The 21,764-nt window shown below is 41.0% G+C and overlaps 1 protein-coding gene across 4 annotated transcripts in view; it reads left to right on the top strand.

Annotated features, from left to right (window-relative positions):
* The first annotated feature begins 423 nt into the window (after positions 1 to 423).
* LOC112225165 (pre-mRNA-processing factor 40 homolog A) overlaps positions 424 to 21,764 on the top strand; it is a 31,589-nt gene continuing 10,248 nt past the window's right edge. For 3 of the 4 annotated variants that reach the window (XM_024388847.1, XM_024388846.1, XM_024388845.1), the window contains exons 1-12: positions 424 to 496; positions 1,286 to 1,363; positions 1,484 to 1,612; positions 4,496 to 4,579; positions 10,523 to 10,541; positions 10,656 to 10,678; positions 10,775 to 10,816; positions 11,076 to 11,186; positions 11,733 to 11,853; positions 12,097 to 12,121; positions 16,647 to 16,868; positions 17,348 to 17,453. In XM_024388847.1, coding sequence (XP_024244615.1) covers positions 494 to 496; positions 1,286 to 1,363; positions 1,484 to 1,612; positions 4,496 to 4,579; positions 10,523 to 10,541; positions 10,656 to 10,678; positions 10,775 to 10,816; positions 11,076 to 11,186; positions 11,733 to 11,853; positions 12,097 to 12,121; positions 16,647 to 16,868; positions 17,348 to 17,453 — 963 coding nt within the window. In that variant the 5' untranslated portion in view covers positions 424 to 493. The remainder of the gene's footprint in view (positions 497 to 1,285; positions 1,364 to 1,483; positions 1,613 to 4,495; positions 4,580 to 10,522; positions 10,542 to 10,655; positions 10,679 to 10,774; positions 10,817 to 11,075; positions 11,187 to 11,732; positions 11,854 to 12,096; positions 12,122 to 16,646; positions 16,869 to 17,347; positions 17,454 to 21,764) is intronic. The other variant, XM_024388848.1, reaches the window with a different exon arrangement.

Raw genomic sequence — 21,764 nt, 5'->3', positions numbered from 1 at the left:
GTAGCCAGCTAGTGATGGCTATTTAACAGTCTGATGACCCTGAGATGGAAGCTGTTTTTCAGTCTCATGGTCCCAGCTTTGATGCAGCTGTACTGACCTAGCCTTGTGGATGGTAGGGGGTGGAACAGGCCGTTGCTCGGGTGGTTGATGTCCTTGACCATCTAAGAAAAAAATCCATCACCTAAAACCGGTAAAGTCTTGATGCTTACATGATGTGATAGCTGAACTTTAGTTTATAAAAAATATATATTTCAGATGTGATTATTATGAAGAAAACATTCAGTCGAACAAAGATGGGATATTTCAGTCTAAAGAATCCATGAGTTCTTGAAAAATCAGTTGTCTACCCGACAGAATTACAAATTACAATCTGTGCGTAGATTGTATTGAGAAAATTTGGTTCACCTTTGCCCTTTCATTCAGAGGCAAACTAACCAATCAGATTGCACGTTATTGTGGAGTGCCAGGTCTGGACGCTCACCGTGAAGTCAACATGGTGAGTACAGTTTATTGATAATATGTCCATATTTTGAATTACTAGCTAATTTAAGTATCATACTGTATGGGGTGTTTGGCATAAACGATCAATATATGAAAGGGGATAACCAACATAGCTATTTTTAATTTGCTTAGTGTGTGTCGTCAACTGTCGCTAGCTAGTTAGCGCGTAGCTAGCTAATTCAACAGTTAACGTTACTCAGCTAGTTTGCAGCTACTTCGCTAACGTTAGCGTACTGCTGTAGGGAATCCTTTTTCAGTACCTAGCAAAAGTTAGACAAGCGTTAAAGGGGTAATGTTATTTGTGGAGGAGTTACGTGTGTGAACACATCACGTTATCCAACTAGCTAGCAATATGTTGGCGTTGACACTCCGCGAGAATAGCGGCTAACGTTAGCTAGTCAATGTATTGAATAGTTCATGCTAGCTAGGTAGCTATGTTAGCGAGCATTGGCGGTAACTGTATTATCTAGCTAGCCTGCCTGTTTATTAGCTAAATTTGGTTGCAAAAAAACTGAACAGCCCACGGGAAGTTAAGCATGTATTCATCAGTCGGATTCCGTTGCAAACCGTTTTGCAACGAAAACCGCCTAACCGTTTACTCTAGGAACCAAACGGAAGCAAGACAGGGAACAGGGATGGACATACCTGAATTTGTCTAATACAAACTCGTTTAAGTTGCAAAACGTTTTCCGTTTGGACTAGGCCTAGTACAGGACATATGTGAGCCATATTAACGTACAAGCTGTAACTGTATAAATGGGGTCTCTTGTTCATTCATGTCCAGTCTTCAGATGGTAATAATGGCCAGAGCCAAGCACCTCCTTTTGCTGGGGTCCCAACCTCAGGCATGCCACCGCCTTTTGTAAGTTGGTGTTGGAAAACACCTGTATCTTCTATGTGTTCCCAATGGCATCTCAAAATGGGGTCTCATTGAGTGTGTTTAATCTCACAGCATGTGTCTCCTATATTTTCACCTGTCTAGATGGGACCACCGGGAATGCCGCCTCATTACCCACCAATGGGAATTCCACCCATGGGACAGAGGCCTCCCAACATGGCTCCCATGCCGCCTGGCATGATGCCACCTGGCATGATGCCACCGATGGGACAGGTGAGCTGACTATCAAGCTTTAAGTTGTCATTATCACTTGTCGTCACAGAACGTGGGCCACACCTTTAAAGATCAATCGTTTGTAATTTGTTGGAATTTTCCAGTTTAGCTCTCAACAACCTAGACCACCAATGCGTAGCCTCGTGTAGTGATTAGATTTGAATTGAATATAGGCCTATTGAATTTTGCCGGGGACCCAGGAAGTACAATGTTGGAGTTGGACTAGAAGCTTAGCTTTGGTTGAGTCTTTGGAGTGTGTTGCAATGGATTTTAAGTACCACTACCTTTTCCCAAGAGTTGGCACAAAAATATTCTCATCACTTGGGTTTGTACTATTTGCTGCCAATATAAACTAACACTCCCCTCTTTATATATCTGGACAGTGATGTAAAATGTGGCTTTATACTCCGGCATTTTGGATTTAAAGGCCCAGTTCAGTAAAAAAATGTGATTCTTTATATATACTTCCACGCTGAGGTTGGAATTATACTGTGAAAAGTATGATAATGGAACAGAGTTTGGGAACTCTCTTATTGGTCTATTAACTAATTTACTGCCTGATGTCATCACCAGGCAGGTTGAAATTTCAGGCATCCTTTTCAAAAAGCTTTTACACTAAAAGAGCATTATCATAATTTTCACAATTTCACCATATTCCTACCTTATTTGCAAATTTTCCACCATAGTGGAAAATAAGTATTTGGTCACCTACAAACAAGCAAGATTTCTGGCTCTCACAGACCTGTAACTTCTTTAAGAGGCTCCTCTGTCCTCCACTTGTTACCTGTATTAATGACACCTGTTTGAACTTGTTATCAGTATAAAAGACACCTGTCCACAACCTCAAACAGTCACACTCCAAACTCCACTATGGCCAAGACCAAAGAGCTGTCAAAGGACACCAGAAACAATATTGTAGACCTGCACCAGGCCGGGAAGACTGCATCTTCAATAGGCAAGCAGCTTGGTTTGAAGAAATCAACTGTGGGAGCAATTATTAGGAAATGGAAGACATACAAGACCACTGATAATCTCCCTCGATCTGGGGCTCCACGCAAGATCTCACCCCGTGGGGTCAAAATGATCACAAGAACGGTGAGCAAAAATCCCAGAACCACACGGGGGGACCTAGTGAATGACCTGCAGAGAGCTGGGACCGAAGTAACAAAGCCTACCATCAGTAACACACTACGCCGCCAGGGACTCAAATCTTGCAGTGCCAGACGTGTCCCCCTGCTTAAGCCAGTACATGTCCAGGCCCGTCTGAAGTTTGCTAGAGAGCATTTGGATGATCCAGAAGAAGATTGGGAGAATGTCATATGGTCAAATCAAATCAAATCAAATTTTATTTCAGATGAAACCAAAATATAACTTTTTGGTAAAAACTCAACTCGTTGTGTTTGGTGGACAAAGAATGCTGAGTTGCATCCAAATAACACCATACCTACTGTGAAGCATGGGGATGGAAACATCATGCTTTGGGGCTGTTTTTCTGCAAAGGGACCAGAACGACTGATCCGTGTAAAGGAAAGAATGAATGGGGGCCATGTATCGTGAGATTTTGAGTGAAAACCTCCTTCCATCAGCAAGGGCATTGAAGATGAAACGTGGCTGGGTCTTTCAGCATGACAATGATCCCAAACACACCACCCGGGCAACGAAGGAGTGGCTTCGTAAGAGGCATTTCAAGGTCCTGGAGTGGCTTAGCCAGTCTCCAGATCTCAACCCCATAGAAAATCTTTGGAGGGAGTTGAAAGTCCGTGTTGCCCAGCAACAGCCCCAAAACATCACTGGAGAGATCTGCATGGAGGAATGGGCCAAAATACCAGCAACAGTGTGTGAGAACCTTGTGAAGACTTACAGAAAGCGTTTGACCTCTGTCATTGCCAACAAAGGGTATATAACAAAGTATTGAGAAACTTTTGTTATTGACCAAATACTTATTTTCCACCATAATTTGCAAATAAATTCATTACAAATCCTACAATGTGATTTTCTGGATTTTTTTCCTCATTTTGTCTGTCATAGTTGAAGTGTACCTATGAAAATTACAGGCCTCATCTTTTTAAGTGGGAGAACTTGCACAATTGGTGGCTGACTAAATACTTTTTTCCCCCACTGTATATAACACAGGACAATCACATTTTTGACTGCACTGGGCCTTTAACAGAAATAACAAGTTAAAAATCATAAATAATGATGAGTGAAAAAGTTGGAGGCTACAACAACATGCGAACATTACCAATAATGGGGGAGGGAAATATTTTTTTTGGGGGGGGGTTATGACCTTTGCTTCTTTAACTTTCTCACTCATCATCATTCACGATTTATTCATTATTGTCCATAATCATGGTAGCATCGACATTGATGTAGTAATGTTCACAAACATTTTGTTTTTACTAAAAGTTAATAAAAAATGACTACATTATTCACCATTCACTTCCTATTAGGCCAAAGTCCGGAGCCCTGGTATGCCTTAAATAAAAGGTGACATTCTGTACTGTTGCCTCATATGAAACATTTGATATCAAATCCAAAATGCTGGAGTATAGAGCCAAATTCCAAATGTTAGCTTCACTGTCCAAATGCATACGGAGGGGAGTGTGTGATCTCATTATCCAAATGAAAAAGGTGTGATCCGAGATGTGTATGATCCAGCTGCCTGCCTGAGAAACGGGGCTCAGGTGGCGGCGAGGAACTGAAGATTGGAGCTTCACAGATCACAAGCTGTGGCTCCATTCGCACTGTATAAGACTCAGTTCGTCGCTCTCACCCTGCCATGTCTGCTCTCACTGTGTATTAATACCCAGCGTGCACCCAGTGCGCCAGGCGGGGGGTGAAATTAACGGGTCCAATGAATATTTCATGATGCTCTTTTATTAGATACCAGGCATGATGCCACCTATGATGCCCGGGATGATGATGCCCCCTCACATGTCTGCTGCGGCGATGCAGCCAACAGGACCGGTAAACTCACTCGCCTGCCTCCTCCACTGCCTCACTGTTGTGCTTTGCACTTTTTAAAATAGAGCCCTCAGGTTGTCAGGAGTGACACTATTAGCTAACGTGGCAAAGCATAGGAACACTTACCAAAACAGACACAGGCTACCAATATAGAGGAATTTAAATATTCAACTCAACTTGAACATGTACATCCCATCTCCATAAGAATTCTACACTTCTAACTTAATTAGGCAACATTTTTTCCCTCATAGAACTGTACAGGTACACGTTTTCTTACAGAGATGCAAACTTGCCACTTTTTGGCGATTATTTACCGTTTTGATCTCAAAATAGGTAATCTATGTGAATCGTGTAGCTCTGTAAAAAAACTTTAAGGTGTAGATCTGTAGATTAGAGCCTATTATATTTATTTCAATTGACTGATTTCCTTATTTGAACTGTAACTCAGTACAGTCTTTGAAATTGTTATGTTGTATTTATAGTTTTGTTCTGTGTGTATATATGTTTTTTTACACCATATACGAACAATAACTTAGACGCACACAAATGACGACTACATCTTATCTACCCAGACCTGCATGCTCACACCCCCATCCCTAATGCCTACTATTTCAATAATAAATCATTTGATTTTTTTCATTGTGTTAATGATGGTGGATTGATTAAGTTCCAACTTTGTAGTATATATTTTATTCAAGATGAGTGATAAGAGACTCGTCCTGCACATTGGGTATCACTACACCCTCATATGATATGTCTTGAAATATGCAGACAGGCGGATTAAAAGTTTGTTTACATTGTAATACTTCTGACATTGAATTCTACCGTGCTAATATACCGTGCGTTTTATATAGGGAAATAATGCACCCTCTAGAATGCCCTTCAAGCCAATCAAAAACGAGTATTCAACAATGCCAAGGTATTTTTCATAATCAAACAGAAACCAAACAGATCTCAAAAAGCACTAATCGCTCAGCATTAAAGTATTCAACCCCCTTGACTTTTTCCACATTTTGTTGTATTACAAAGTGGGATTGACATGTATTTAAATCTGCACAAAATACTCTGTCAAAATGGAAGAGAAATTATGAGAATATTTTTTATAATGACACTAATGTATCTTGATTAGATAAGTATTCAACACCCAATTCAATGTTAGAATCACATTTGGAAGCAATTCGAGTCTTCTGGGGTAAGTCTCGAAGCTTTGCACACCAATATTTGCCCATTTTTATTTTAAAAACTCTTCAAGCTCTGTCAAGTTTGTTGTTGATCATTGTTAGACAGCCATTTTCAAGTTTTGCCATAGATTTTCAAGCTGATTTTTTAAAAGTCGAACATTCAATGTCGTCTTGGAAAGCAACACCAATCTATATTTGGCCTTTTTAAGTTGTAGACAGCTCTGCGAGCGTTATGTCAAAATGCGTTCGTTACTCACCAAATATGGAGTTTCCGTGAGCAACTATCGTCATTTACTGACATCACACCTGGTATGTACTTCCAAAAAATTTCTAAATAACATTTTACGAGCAATCGAGAGAGACAATTTGTCTGGAAAGAATCTATGTATTGTTTCTGACCAAGTGTGCATGTGCCAAATTCACCTCAGCACCTCCAATAAACTGAATTACTGCCACTCACATCTCGGCTGATCTAGCAGCAGTACAGAATCCCAAAAAAGCACTGATTTTTATCACCTACAACAGTGTATGAACCTCGTATGAACCTGTTTGACATGCGTTACATGGACTGTAAATAATATTTCATGTAAGTAAACTTTACTTTTCATCAGCCAACAAAATGAGTAGATCTAACAAACAGCAAGAGCTCTAGCCTATGTCAATCTACTATCCCCGTTAGTACAGTCAATCTATTCTATTCTGTGTGAGAATTAAATATGCCAAACATAGTTTGGGACAGTTGTGGGATGCGATAGATCCCAAATTAATACAAACACTAGCATCAAACTTTTTTACGCAATGTGGCTGACATAACAGATCAGAACGTTTAGCTTAAAATGTTGATAAACTATTAGGCTATTTCCTCAAATAAGCGCAGCAATGCGCACACTGCAGTAGGCTATAAGCGCAAATGTTCCATTCACGGGGAAACACCAGTGCTAAAGTGACCACGTGATTATGCATGTAATGCTTTTATTATCAAGGTGCACTTTTATGGTAAATTATCTTCTCTAAACTTGAAACTCGTGGGCTGCTTATATATGCCAGTTAGGCTCTACACCCCTTGAAAAGTGTGCTTAATTTTAAGTTATTTGGCCACATTAGTTGTGATAAAAACATATAGGCCTATGGGCTAGGCTACATGAGGTGTGCGACTATGATTCGAAAAAGTTGCAAAAGGCTTTGTTTCTTGCCTTACGCTGGGCATCATTCACAAGTGATAATATATAATTAACAAGTGATAAGATAATATTGTCACCCATCAGACCTGTTTTGATTTATATTGGACCATTATCATACACTTATCTCGAAACAAAAATACAGGTAATCTATGCACCTAAATAGCGAATGGAGGATGCTTTTCCCGTGGTTCGTTTTCATTCCAGCCAGGTAGGCTTTACTCCTTTTGTAAAGACAAGCAATGTGCTTAATATTAGGAATATGTAAATATAGTTGGCCTAGCCTATAGAACGCTGATGGAATCCTCTCTTTAATAGAGGCCATCACTCTGTTTTCTCGTGCAATTGCATAGCCTAAAGAAATATTGCTCAACATGAGCTCATGGGCTCTCATGAAGTGTTTGTTTTGATTTACATTGATGTCAGAGTGATTAGAGGGACAATAGAGTGCTGAGTACCATGCAGTTGGCAAGTTGTCTGGACCTCTGGCAGTCTCTATGGGGGTGCCACAGGGTTCAATTCTTGGACCGACTCTCTTCTCTGTATACATCAATGATGTTGCTCTTGCTGCTGGTGAGTCTCTGATCCACCTCTACGCAGACGACACGATTCTGTATACTTCTGGCCCTTCTTTGGACACTGTGTTAACAACCCTCCAGGCAAGCTTCAATGCCATACAACTCTCCTTCTGTGGCCTCCAATTGCTCTTAAGTACACGTAAAACTAAATGCATGCTCTTCAACCGATCGCTGCCTGCACCTGCCCGCCTGTCCAACATCACTACTCTGGATGGCTCTGACTTAATACGCGGACAACTACAAATACCTAGGTGTCTGGTTAGACTGTAAACTCTACTTCCAGACCCACATCAAACATCTCCAATCCAAAGTTAAATCTAGAATTGGCTTCCTATTTCGCAACAAAGCATCCTTCACTCATGCTGCCAAACATACCCTTGTAAAACTGACCATCCTACCAATCCTCGACTTCGGCGATGTCGTTTACAAAATAGCCTCCAATACCCTACTCAACAAATTAGATGCAGTCCATCCCAGTGCCATCCGTTTTGTCACCAAAGCCCCATATACTACCCACCATTGCGACCTGTACGCTCTCGTTGGCTGGCCCTTGCTTCATACTCGTCGCCAAACCCACTGGCTCCATGTCTACAAGACCCTGCTAGGTAAAGTCCCCCCTTATCTCAGCTCGCTGGTCACCATAGCATCACCCACCTGTAGCACGCGCTCCAGCAGGTATATCTCACTGGTCACCCCCAAAACCAATTCTTTCTTTGGCTGCCTCTCCTTCCAGTTCTCTGCTGCCAATGACTGGAACGAACTACAAAAATCTCTGAAAATGGAAACACTTATCTCCCTCACTAGCTTTAAGCACCAGCTGTCAGAGCAGCTCACAGATTACTGCACCTGTACATAGCCCACCTATAATTTAGCTTTCCCTACTGTATTTAATTTATTTTGCTCCTTTGCACCCCATTATTTTTATTTCTACTTTGCACATTTCTTCCACTGCAAATCTACCATTCCAGTGTTTTACTTGCTATATTGTATTTACTTTGCCACCATGGCCTTTTTTTGCCTTTACCTCCCTTATCTCGCCTCATTTGCTCACATCGTATATAGACTTGTTTCTACTGTATTATTGACTGTATGTTTGTTTTACTCCATGTGTAACTCTGTCATTGTATGTGTTGAACTGCTTTGCTTTATCTTGGCCAGGTCACAATTGTAAATGAGAACTTGTTCTCAACTTGCCTACCTGGTTAAATAAAGGTGAAATAAAAATTAAAGTTGCTAATGACCATCGGCAGTATCAGCTTGGAGATGTCTAATTACCGTGACTAAACGGTCACATGGAATTTGACTGCCTTCATGACTTGTGACCACCGGTGTGGCGGTAATAGTCACCGCAACAGCCCTAGGTGACAGCAGTAAATTATAGTAGTTGCTCAGGGAAACTCCATATTTGGTGAGTAAGAATGTATTTTGAGTGTAGAGCACTTTTTGTCAGTCCTGTCTGGTCCAGCGACTGTGGGTTTGTGCCCATAGGCAACGTAGTTGCCTTACTGCAGGCCTACAAGCCCTCATTTCATCCTCTCTCAGCTTATTGCGGACAGTCTGAGCACTGATGGAGGGATTGTGCGTTCCTGGTGTAACTCGGGCTGTTGTTGCCATCCTATACCTGTCCCACAGGTGTGATGTTCAGATGTACCGATCCTGTACAGGTGTTACACGTGGTCTGCCACTGCGAGGACCATCAGCTGTCCGTCCTGTCTCCCTGTAGTGCTGTCTTAGGCGTTTTACAGTACAGACATTGCATTATATTTCCCTGGCCACATCTGCAGTCCTTGTGCCTCGTTGTAAGCATGCCTAAGCCACGTTCACGCAGATGAGCAGGGACCCTGGGCATCTTTCTTTTGGTGTTTTTCAGAGTCAGTACAAAGGCCTTTAGTGTCCTAAGTTTTCATAACTGTGACCTTAATTGCCTTAATGACCGTTCCACAGGTGCATGTTCATTAATTGTTTATGGTTCATTGAACAAGCATGGGAAACAGTGTTTTAAACCCTTTACAATGATCTGTGAACATATGTGGATTTTTACGAATTATCTGTGAAAGACAGGGTCCTGAAAAAGGGACGTTTCTTTTTTGCTGAGTTTATTTTGATGTGTATTGTGGTGTTATACAGGGCTTCTCCTGGAAAAGAGACCATGGTCTCAGCATTGACTACCTGTCAAAATAAAGGTTAAATACAAAAAACATATGGGAAAATGAATGGTTTCTAACTGGGCTAGAGGAGATTTGTCATTTGTTTTCTCCTCCTCTGTCCAGATACTGGTTCAGTTAACCATGCAACTTATTATGTGACTTGTTTACTACATTTTTACTGCTGAACCTAGACTTTCCATAACAAAGGGGTGGAATACTTAATGGCTCAAGACATTACAGCTTTTCATTTTTTATTAATCTGTAAGAAATTCTCATAACATAAATCCACTTTGACATTAAGGTAGATCAGTGACACAATCTAATTGAATCCATTTTAAATTCAGTCTGTAACACAAAATGTGTGAAAAAATCAAGGTGGTTGAATACTTTCTGAAGGCACTGTTAGTTTGCTTTGGATGAATGTTATCTGGAGTGGAGTAGCTCAAATGAATACAATTTGTGTCTCAGACATTCAAAGTGCTTCGGGGACAAGATCATTTCAATCTTAAATTGGAGAAAAGTCAAAGGAAAAACAACTTTCTTTTTTTTACCACTTAAAACATCTTGTTAAATGGAGCATCACATCCTTACACTCCAGGTTTCTCCCTCCAGTAAATGGTTGAGTGATTTATGGAAGCTACATTTCAGTCTGTGTGTTGCTTTCGACAGCAGCCAGCTGTTTAACTATATGCACTAAGAGCTGCAAGCTGTCAAATAAACCTTCCACCTGTCAACTCTGATGTATCAAGACCACAGAGATTTTTGTCTTTGTGTTAGACGCTCGAGGGTACAAGCTTGTGTTGTGTTAATGAAGCACATTCAGGTCATCATTTTTGTTAACTAATAAAATTCTCTTCCGCAGCCTGGAGTGGACACAACTGGTAAGGCTTGAATCGGTCTATGTTTTATTTAAAAAATATATATATATATTTAGAAAAAGCTTTTATGTTGTCTTAGTGATTTTATGAATTCTAATTATTGTTTTTTTTTTTCAGTCACTGCTGCGCCTGGAACAGTTGTAAGTACAGCCTCATTTCTCTGGATAAGTTATTTTCGTGTAATGATCTCTAGCAGTATCTAAATGACCGACCATGCTATGTGTAATGTTCAACAGGGTACCACAAATGGCACGCCACAGGATGACCAACCAAAGAAGGTTAGTGAACATTTTTAAGTGGAAGCCTTTATTAACCACAGATGGCCCATTGTTTTCTGTGCAAAGATGTAGACTTAATTTAATTTTGTTATAGCCTTAGATGGAAAACATTTCTTGGGGGGGATGAAAAATTGCTTGATTTAATGGTTTGAAATCTAGTACTTTCCATGCAAATGTAGCATTTGTATCACAGAGCCCTTCATTTAACTGTTGCAAGTGTTGTTGAGTGGTGAAGGCAACGTGTGGTTGTCATCCTCAGAAGTCTGTGTGGACAGAACACAAGTCCATGGATGGGAAGACCTACTACTACAACACCGAGACCAAGCAGTCTTCCTGGGAGAAGCCTGATGACTTGAAATCTCCTGCAGAAGTAAGGCCTCACAAACGGAACCCCCGTACCCATCCCTCCACGCACACTATGGCTGTGTCCTAAATGGCATCCTGTTCCCTTTATAGTTCATTACTTCCCTTCATAGTGCACCCGTAAGTAAGGCTTGTAAAAAAAAATATTGTGCTATGTCAGGAATAGGGTACGATTTGGAACGCAAATACTATTCCTCCCCAACTTTCTTCATCGTTAACAGTAGAGGCCATTCCCAGACTCTAGCCACCAGCACAATTTGTGGAGCGTGTCTAGACCATACCTGGGTTCAAATACGTGTATTTGTTATTTAAATACTTTTTTTCTGTGAATTTTAGTATTTTCAAATACACAGCCCAATGCAAGTACTTTTATTCAAGTATTTCAATGGTTATTTGTAAAATATATATATATGTATGTATGTATGGTATGTATATAAAAAAAAAAGTTTTGAAAGTATTTTCGAATACTTGTATTGAAAAGTAATTGAAATACCTGATAGTAATTGAACCCAAGTCTGGTAGAGAAGCCATATTTTTGCTTTGTGCTTTGCAGCAAATGCTGTCAAAATGCCCATGGAAGGAGTATAAATCAGACAATGGCAAGGCGTACTACTACAACTCCCAGACTAAGGAGTCCCGGTGGACCAAACCCAAAGAGCTTGAAGATCTAGAAGGTGAGCCTGTGCATTGATGATCCTTTTATAATCTACTGTGAAGGACCTGGGATCGCATTTACTCATCCTTTAGACCAGTGTAAATAGCAGGGGGTCTTCAGACAAAAACAACTACTGGTAATCATGGATCAGTCTCATCCCTTTGCATGAATTAATCTTTGCACTATTTATTCATAGACATGAAATGTGTTCCTCAAAGTTTCCTGCGAGACATTGTTAACAGGTGTATATCCTCTCTTTTAGCTATGATAAAAGCCGAGGAGAATGGGTAAGAGCTGCTTATTGTTACAACTACTCTACAGTAGGGTTGGGCGATATTATGATGGCATCATATACCGATGATGATTGACAGCCATCGTCGATGGTGACAACATTGTGATGTCACAAACGATGGTTTAGCCTTTGAATCAGAATGGAGTCGGGGCAGCGCCCGACATGCAAAACGGCCAATTCCCTTTTTGCCATAGCCTACATTTTCAATAAATATGTGGTAGGTAGACTATTAACCTCTTACCACCTACGCAAGAATCATGTGAAACAGTATGGAGAGTGTCTACGAATGAGACCCCAAAAAGTAGTCGAGTGCTCAAAACAAACCCCCGACTCAGACGTTGTAAGAGGCTTTTGCCCGCGGCACACCACATGGCAAAGAATCGGATGGAAGGAGATAACAGCTGTGGTTAAAACTTAGCAGAGACATGGGGGTTTCGTGAGTTGGTGCTAACACTCGACCCAAGGTACCAAATGCAAAATACCTTTTTAATTGTTCAGTATAATTCAAAATGTAATAAGAAATAGGCTTTTACGTGTGGTCATTTTATATAAACAATTTATTCATTGAATTTACAGAATGTGTATATCGTGATATGTATCGTTATCGGGGTATGAAATGACCTATACCGGGATATGAGATTTTGGCCAGCCCTAATCCCCATTAGCTGTTGCGATAGTAGCAGCAACTCTTCCTGGTGTCCACATACAACCTAAAACATGAAATAATACAGAACATTAATAGACAAGAACATCTCAAGGTTGGAACTTTATAGATGTCAAACGTCACACACAGCCTACAAATCAATAGATATATACACACACACACACACACACAATATCTAGGTCAAATAGGGGAGTTGTGAGGTGTTGCTTTATCTGTTTTTTGAAACCAGGTTTGCTGTTCGCTTGAGCAATCTGAGATGGGAGTTTCATGCAATCATGGGTTTGTATAATACTGTATGTTTTTTAAAATTGAATTTGTCCTGTATTCGGGGACTGTGAAAAGACCCTTGGTGGGGTAAGTGGGTGTCAGTGCTGTGTGTAAGTTCATTATCCAAACAGTTTGGAATTTTCTACACTGATATTTATTTATAAAAAGAAGTGATGTGACCAGTCTCCTCTACTTTTAGCCAAGAGAGACTGGCATGCGTAGTATTGATATTAACCCTCAGATAGGTTTGCAGCGAGATTTTTGTTGTTTGGGTTGTTTTTTGGAATGAAGACCTCAAAGGTAAATGAATGGTTTGAAAAGTGGTAATTGTTGGTTAAGAAGAGGGAGGCACGAGAGAGTACCCTTATGCTATTTTTAAATTCTTATTTTTTTTCTTTGTTTTTGTTTAGATGTGCCACTTTGTTCTGGGCCAACTGCAGTTTTACTAGGTCCTCCTTTGCAGCACCTGACTTCAACAAGTTATACTTAGACAATATTATAAATATTTATTCATAAGTGTTTGTTAATGTCCTTGAATTGCGCAACAGGCATTACATAAGCTCCTGCAGCAGAGCTTTCAATAAGCAGGAATACAAAATAAATGAATCATGAGTCTGTCAGTTGTCTCACAAGCAATAGCATACTTAACAAATTGTGCAGTAATATCAAAGCCAACATCAATCAGATACAAAAATGACTTTATAAAACTTGAAAAGGGAATGAACTTGGCTTAGGCAAAAAACTAATAAGCCCATTATCCTTATGCCTTTTTATATCAAATTGTAAAAATCCTAAAGTAATGTATGTATGAAAATAACCAAACAGTGCAAATAAGTCTGGATTTAAACCTCTTAATCATCTGACCCTCAATTTTTGCCTAAAATGACATATCCAAATCTAACTGCCTGTAGCTCAGGATCTGAAGCAAATATTATTGATACCATTTGAATGGAAACACTTTGAAGTTTGTGGAAATGTGAACGTAATGTAGGAGAATATAACACAATAGATCTGGTAAAAGATAATACATTTATTTAATTTTTTATTTGTATCTTTGAAATGCAAGAGAAAGGCCATAATATCATATTGCAGTTTAGGTCGCAATTTAGATTTTTGCAAAGTTTCACATTGATCCAGTGAAGCATTGTAATACTGGACAATATTTTGTATCAAATGTGCCGAATTGATACATTTTCAAGTACATAACTATAGAGAACATAAGAAATTATATGGTAATACAAAAAATTAAGTTTACACGCTCCCAGGAATGTCATACATGATGGATCATTAGCTTATACACTAACTTTCACACATCTAGATGGGTGGGTGTGGAGCCAGAGACAGCAGGGGTTCAAACTGTAGAACTCAGTTCCCTACATTTGAATTTAAAAGTGGATTTTATGAAAAATAACTATGCTGCATGTTTATCTCTGGGACCCTCAGGATGACAAATCAGAGCAAGATTGCTGAATGTAAGTACATTATTTACCTAAGGAGGTGAATGTATCAAACCAGTTGCCGTGATAAGTGTCTTGTTATTGTGCACTCTCTTCTAACATTAGCAATTTTTTACTGTTAATTGGGCAGCACAGTTAGATTAACAAGAATTTAAGCTTTCTGCCCATATAAGACATGTCTATGACCTGGAAGGTTTTCTGTTACTTACAACTATCATGCTAATCACATCAGCACACTTTAGCTCAACCATCCCGGTATAAGATCACTGATCCCGTAGAGGTTAAAAATAGGCTATAATTAAAACTAAATTAAAAGTACAATGAGGAACCATTTACACCACCTTTCAACAAATTTGAGGTCACTTAGAAATGTTGTTTTTGTCCATTTAAAAAAAACAACTCATTGATCAGAAATAGTGTGGACATTGTTAATGTTGTAAATGACTATTATAGAATATCGAAGGACAGCATCCCGGAGTCACCTCTTCACTGTTGACATTGAGACTGGTGTTTTGCAGGTACTATTTAATGAAGCTGCCAGTTGAGGACTTGTCCTCTTGCTCATTTGTGCACCGGGGCCTCCCACTCCTCTTTCTATTCTGGTAGAGACAGTTTGTGCTGTTCTGTGAAGGGAGTAGTACAGTGTTGTACGAGATCTTCAGTTTCTTGGCAATTTCTCGCATGGAAAAGCCTTCATTTCTCAGAACAAGAATAGACTGACGAGTTTCAGAAGAAAGTTCTTTGTTTCTGGCCATTTTGAGCCTGTAATCGAACCCACAAAGGCTGATGCTCCAGATACTCATCTAGTCTAAAGAAGGCCAGTTTTATTGCTTCTTTAACCAGGACAACAGTTTCAGCTGTGCTAACGTAATTGCAAAACATTTTTCTAATGATCAATTAGCCTTTTAAAATGATCAACTTGGATTAGCTAACATAACGTCCTGTTGGAACACAGGAGTGATGGTTGCTGATAATGGACCTCTGTATGCCTATGTAAATATTCCATAAAAAATCTGCCATTTCCCACTAGAATAGTCACTTACAACATTAACAATGTCTACAATGTATTTTCTGATCAATGTTATTTTAATGGACACAAAATGTGCTTTTCTTTCAAAAACAAGGACATTTCTAAGTGACCCCAAACTTTTAGTTTTTTTTATACCCTGTCTTAGGCCTACCTAAAGACCTGGGAGTAGAGTGACAATATTTCCTGCTGTACTGAAAACGCGTTCAGACGGAGTGCTTGTTGCACAGCTGCATATGTATTATGGGCGACGTTGGCCAGGACTGGAAAGCGATCCTCATTTCCTCTCCACCATTCTAGGTGGGTCATCGTTTCCTCCGATGGCATCTTCAGTGAGGTAGGCTGGGAGCTCTGCTCTGGACCGCTGTTGTGTACTCTGTGTGACTGAGCGCAACTTTCTTTTACCAAGGAAAACAACATAACTAGTGTTTATTCTTAACAGGGATTTAATAATGTTTATGGCTTTTGTAACTATGTTAATTAGAATAATTACATACAGCTTAGCCTAAGCACTAAATCATAACCAATGTGTGTCACTACAGTCCAGATATTGCGTCCTTCCCGCGACTTGACCCCTCCGTCCTCCCACCCGCCGCAGAGCTTGTAACTAACTATAAGCTATGTGCCAAATAAATGATCTCCAACTCAGGGCTTCAGCTATGCATTTGGTTTGCTAACTTGCTAGTTAAGTGGTTAGCTTGCAAGATCAAACTTCTTGGTTACAGCAGAGACAGTCAATCCCCCTCTGGATTTTGGGGGGGATGGAAATAGCGCCCCTTGTGTGCACTGCCTGTAATACCGTCTACCCGGTGTGGTACAGGAACGGTATGAACATCTGGATACCGCCCAACCCTACTCTACAGACTTTATTGCCAAAGCCATTTTACCTTTTATATTAACTAAAATAAAAAATCTTTGTAGATGACAGAGCACATTAACTTAATCAAATGATCAAAAACATTTCCTTTTGATCTGTTATTTATAGTTCTATTAGAATGGAATGGCCTAATTATTGTGACATTTGAAGAGGCACTCCTGTTATAATTAAAATCATCATGGGGAATGCACTATCAAGGTCCTCTATCACTAACGTAACTGATTGCAGGACATCGGAGGTAGGCGCTCCTTGCGCTGTAAACGCCCCCACCCTTCAGCCTGACAGTGCTGCTGTCATGGCGACCATGATGATGGAAATGCCGGTCATGATGCCGATTACAACAGTTTTGGAGGAACAGATGTCCCAGGTGCCCATGCATGTAGCGGAGGTCAGCGCTGAGGCGCCTGTGAACTCCACAGAAGAAGCGGTCGGCATGGAGGCCTCAGCCAGGTACTACAGACAGCCCATTTTCCCCCCAGATAGAATAGAGAAGCCCGCAACATGGGCTTTACAATGAACTCACCAGGAATCTCACTCGACTAGTAAAGGCACCGACCCTAATGTACAAACCTATGGGAAACATCAGTTTCTCCTGTCAGTGGGGTGACCTATATTATCAGAACACATGCCATCAGTGCCAGGGGCTGGTCTAGTGGTATGGGGAAATATGTGGTCCATGGGTGGCACACTACCCCTTGACCAGCCCCTGGCACTGACGGTATGTGCTGTTCAACCATTCACTTTCTGTAAATTTTCCCTTTACCCATCTCCCAATCTCATATTTTAGTCTATATCTGCCAATAAAACTTCAAAATAGCCAGAAAAATGTCTCTAAAAAAAGGAACACACACCATCGGACTACCAAAAACCTTGTTGCCGTTTTTATCTGAGGACAGTATTCATATTTTTCTTCCTTTCTCTCCTTTTAGTAATGACGCTTCAAAGGATGAGAGGCCAGAGCTGGTGAAGAAAACGTACAAGTGGAACACGAAAGAAGAGGCCAAGCAGGCCTTTAAAGAGCTCCTGAAGGAGAAGGTGAGGATTCCATTACTCTCCTGCTGCTCAGTTGGGACTCCTGCATGTGTCATCCAAATGATTATTGCAATCTGAACATTACATCTCGCTCATAAAGGCAAAGTGTGTCAATGAAGCTTGTGCGAGCTGGAACGCCTCATAGGGCAGGAGCCTAGCTCCTGTTTCTGTAGCGTGAGGCAGCTTGATGTCCAGGGGTTGTACTTGTACAGGACACTAGTCTATCTCCTTAACCTCTTGATGCTACCCATCCCGGATCCGGGATCGTGACTACGGCTCAAGCTCATTAGCATAACGCAAAATGTGAAAAAATATTCTTAGACATATTTAACCTCCACACCTACACAAGTCCAATAGCTCAAATGAAAGATAAACACCTTGTTCATCTACCCAGCAAGTCAGATTTCTAAAATGTTTTACGGCGAAAACATAGCACACATTTATATTAGACCACCACCGAAACAAAATGCAAGCGGCGGCCATTTTGTCCCAGAAAATATAAAATTTAAAAGTAGGATTAAAAAATAAATAATTCACTAACCTTTTGAAAATCTTCATCAGATGACAGTAATATTACATGTTACACAGTACATTTTTTTTTTTTTTCAATAATATGCCATTAATATCCATAAATCTCTGTTTACAATGACGACATTTCAAAAATGCTACTCAAAATGTCCGGAGAAATTATGATAGCTCGGACAGATAACGTCAGATAACAAGCAATAAACATGACTAAATATACATGTTCTACATATAGTTACAAAGATACACTTCTTCTTAATACAACCGCTGTGTTACATTTATTTTTAACGTTACAGAATTCGTTCACTAGTCTATGCTATGAGTCGGCGCTCAGATATTAGCAGTGTCTCCTCTACGTTTGGAGTCCACAGAAACCCAAAATAACCACATAAATATTCCCTTACCTTTGATGTTCTTCGATCAGAAGACGTAGAAGGAGTCATACTTACCCAATACATCGTTTGGTTTCAAGTTGTGCGTCTTTGTATTAGCATATGCTAACAGCTTCAGCTGAAATGCACCCAAAATAACTTCTGCTCCTTCTGGTCCCGCACTCTTGCGCAATCAAACTTCAAAATTACATATTATATGTTGACTAAACTGGTCAAACTAAGTGCAGAATCGAGCAAAATGATGTTTTTATCATGTAAAACAATGATCAACGCGAACAAACGAACCGGCTTCAACTGGTGTCTATTGGAAAAGAACGTTCCCCAAATCGGCCGCGCGCAATAGAGTGCATGTATGTGAGAGTGAACCGGGCATTTTCGCCCGCCAAAGGATGAGGGAGCACGAAATTCAAACAATGAACGTGCCAATTGAAAGCAGACATCGCGCTGAACAAATACATACTGTTCCCAGATCGGTAGCTGCCTGGGAAGGGTGGGGGCGATGACGTCAAAGTTGACCCAACTTTTCTCTTGACAAGAGAGAGTTTGGGAGAAAGGCTGCCCTGAGAGTTCTGCTTTACATACAGACATAATTTAAACGGTTTTAGAAACTTTAGAGTGTTTTCTATTCAATAATTATTATTATATGCATATATTAGCAATTTTGGAAAAAATATTTTCAGTTTACTATGGGCACGCACTTCCTCCAACGGGGGCAGTATTGAGCCATAAGCTCAAGAGGTTAATGCTGAGTGCTTAATGCTGAGTCTTTTGGTTTGATTTGGCCAGGGATTGAACTCACAACCTTCCAATCTCAGGGCAGACACTAACCACATGGCCACTGAGTCAGTTGCAGCTCTCCTAGCTAGCCAACAAGATGAACCTCAACCACACACTTTTGTCTGAGAACCACTTTCATCCGGTTTAATAATAAGGTGCTCGTAGTGCTGTAAGGACTCCACCTAAAGATTGTTTACCAATATGGCCCTCCTGGACTGAATCCGTCTCGCCTCATCGTGAGCACTCTCAGGTTTTAGCATGATTGCTAATCCTCACCGCGCCTCCTGTTGCTGTGGCAGTGGATGTGTTGTTTTTGACCAAGGAGGTGGCTCAGCACAGCTATATTTAGGTCTTTTTAATTTGGCGCACAAAGCTCTCCTCTGAGATTGCTTTCACCGTTTCCCTGCGAGATCTTAATGACTCCGTCTTTATGATTAGCGTTATTGGATGAAGGCACGGGCCTGGATTAAGACAGCGGAGAGTGGCATGCTCCACTGGGTTAGAATAACTCTGGTTGTGTCTCAAATCGCAGCCTGTTCCCTGTAGAGTGCGCTACTTTTGACAAGTGCACTTTGTAGGGAACAGGGTGCCATTTGGGACATGGACTGTGACAAGGCAAATGCATGCCCAGAAATCATCTGTTCATAATGGATGAATGAGTCGCTCTACTGGAGAAAGGCAGGCAAAAAGGCCACTTACGTAAGCTATCTCTCTGGCATTTCTTTAAATTATTGGTACTCAACCCCTCTTAACCCTGCATCTATTAGTAATTAAAGATGGACTATGCAGAAATCGCTCTGCCATTTCCTGGTTACTAAAATTGTAATTTCAGTTTATATGACAAAACAAGCAAGTATAGTATAGAAAATCATTGTACCATCTAAACCACCAAAATATATTTTCCATAACAAAAATATTGTATCTTTAGTTGTTTGAAGCTGGTGTATAAAAGTGAAAGACATTCGAGAAAAAAAAACATAAGAACTGGAATCATAGATATATCACTTCTTAGACTTGGTTTCAATGAGAGTTACAGATCTGACTCAGATTTATATGTGAATTTGGCCCAAAAGTTCCATATTGCAGCTTGAAGAAAATGTATGGCCTTGGCTGGAACAAGCCAGAGAATCTCAGCACCAAGTTACATCTTTTAAATAGGCTACACATGCATACATGTTCCCATAAATGGCAGAACTGGGTTCAAATACATATACACTGCTCAAAAAAATAAAGGGAACACTAAAATAACATCCTAGATCTGAATGAATAAAATATTCTTCTTATACTTTTTTCTTTACATAGTTGAATGTGCTGACAACAAAATCACACAATTATCAATGGAAATCAAATTTATCAACCCATGGAGGTCTGGATTTGGAGTCTCACTCAAAATTAAAGTGGAAAACCACACTACAGGCTGATCCAACTTTGATGTAATGTCCTTAAAACAAGTCAAAATGAGGCTCAGTAGTGTGTGTGGCCTCCATGTGCCTGTATGACCTCCCTACAACACCTGGGCATGCTCCTGATGAGGTGGCAGATGGTCTCCTGAGGGATCTCCTCCCAGACCTGGACTAAAGCATCCGCCAACTCCTGGACAGTCTGTGGTGCAAGGTGGTGGTCTGTGGTGGATGGAGCGAGACATGATGTCCCAGATGTGCTCAATTGGATTCAGGTCTGGGGAACGGGCGGGCCAGTCCATAGCATCAATGCCTTCCTCTTGCAGGAACTGCTGACACACTCCAGCCACATGAGGTCTAGCATTGTCCTGCATTAGGAGGAACCCGGGGCCAACCGCACCAGCATATGGTCTCACAAGGGGACTGAGGATCTCATCTCGGTACCTAATGGCAGTCAGGCTACCTCTGGCGAGCACATGGAGGGCTGTGCGGCCCCCCAAAGAAATGCCACCCCCACACCATAACTGACCCACAGCCAAACCGTTCATGCTGGAGGATGTTTCAGGCAGCAGAACGTTCTCCACAGTGTCTCCAGACTGTCACATGTGCTCAGTGTGAACCTGCTTTCATCTCTGAAGAGCACAGGGTGCCAGTGGCGAATTTGCCGATCTTGGTGTTCTCTGGCAAATGCCAAACGTCCTGCACGGTGTTGGACTGTAAGCTCAACCCCCACCTGTGGACGTCGGGCCCTCATACCACCCTCATGGAGTCTGTTTCTGACCGTTTGAGCAGACACATGCACATTTGTGGCCTGCTGGAGGTCATTTTGCAGGGCTCTGGCAGTGCTCCTCCTGCTCCTCCTCGCACAAAGACTGAGGTAGCGGTCCTGCTGCTGGGTTGTTGCCCTCCTACGGCCTCCTCCACGTCTCCTGATGTACTGGCCTGTCTCCTGGTAGCGCCTCCATGCTCTGGACACCACGCTGACAGACACAGCAAACCTTCTTGCCACAGCTCGTATTGATGTGCTATCCTGGATGAGCTGCACTACCTGAGCCACTTGTGTGGGTTTTAGACTCCGTCTCATGCTACCACTGGAGTGAAAGCACCGCCAGCATTCAAAAGTGAGCAAAAAATCAGCCAGGAAGCATAGGAACTGAGAAGTGGTCTGTGGTTATCACCTGCAGAACCACTCCTTTATTGGGGGTGTCTTGCTAATTGCC

This window comes from Oncorhynchus tshawytscha, linkage group LG26 (assembly GCF_018296145.1).
Source record: "Oncorhynchus tshawytscha isolate Ot180627B linkage group LG26, Otsh_v2.0, whole genome shotgun sequence".
Taxonomy (NCBI): domain Eukaryota; kingdom Metazoa; phylum Chordata; class Actinopteri; order Salmoniformes; family Salmonidae; genus Oncorhynchus; species Oncorhynchus tshawytscha.
The sequence above is the reverse complement of the archived record's forward strand: the minus strand, read 5'-3'. Positions and strand labels throughout refer to the sequence as shown.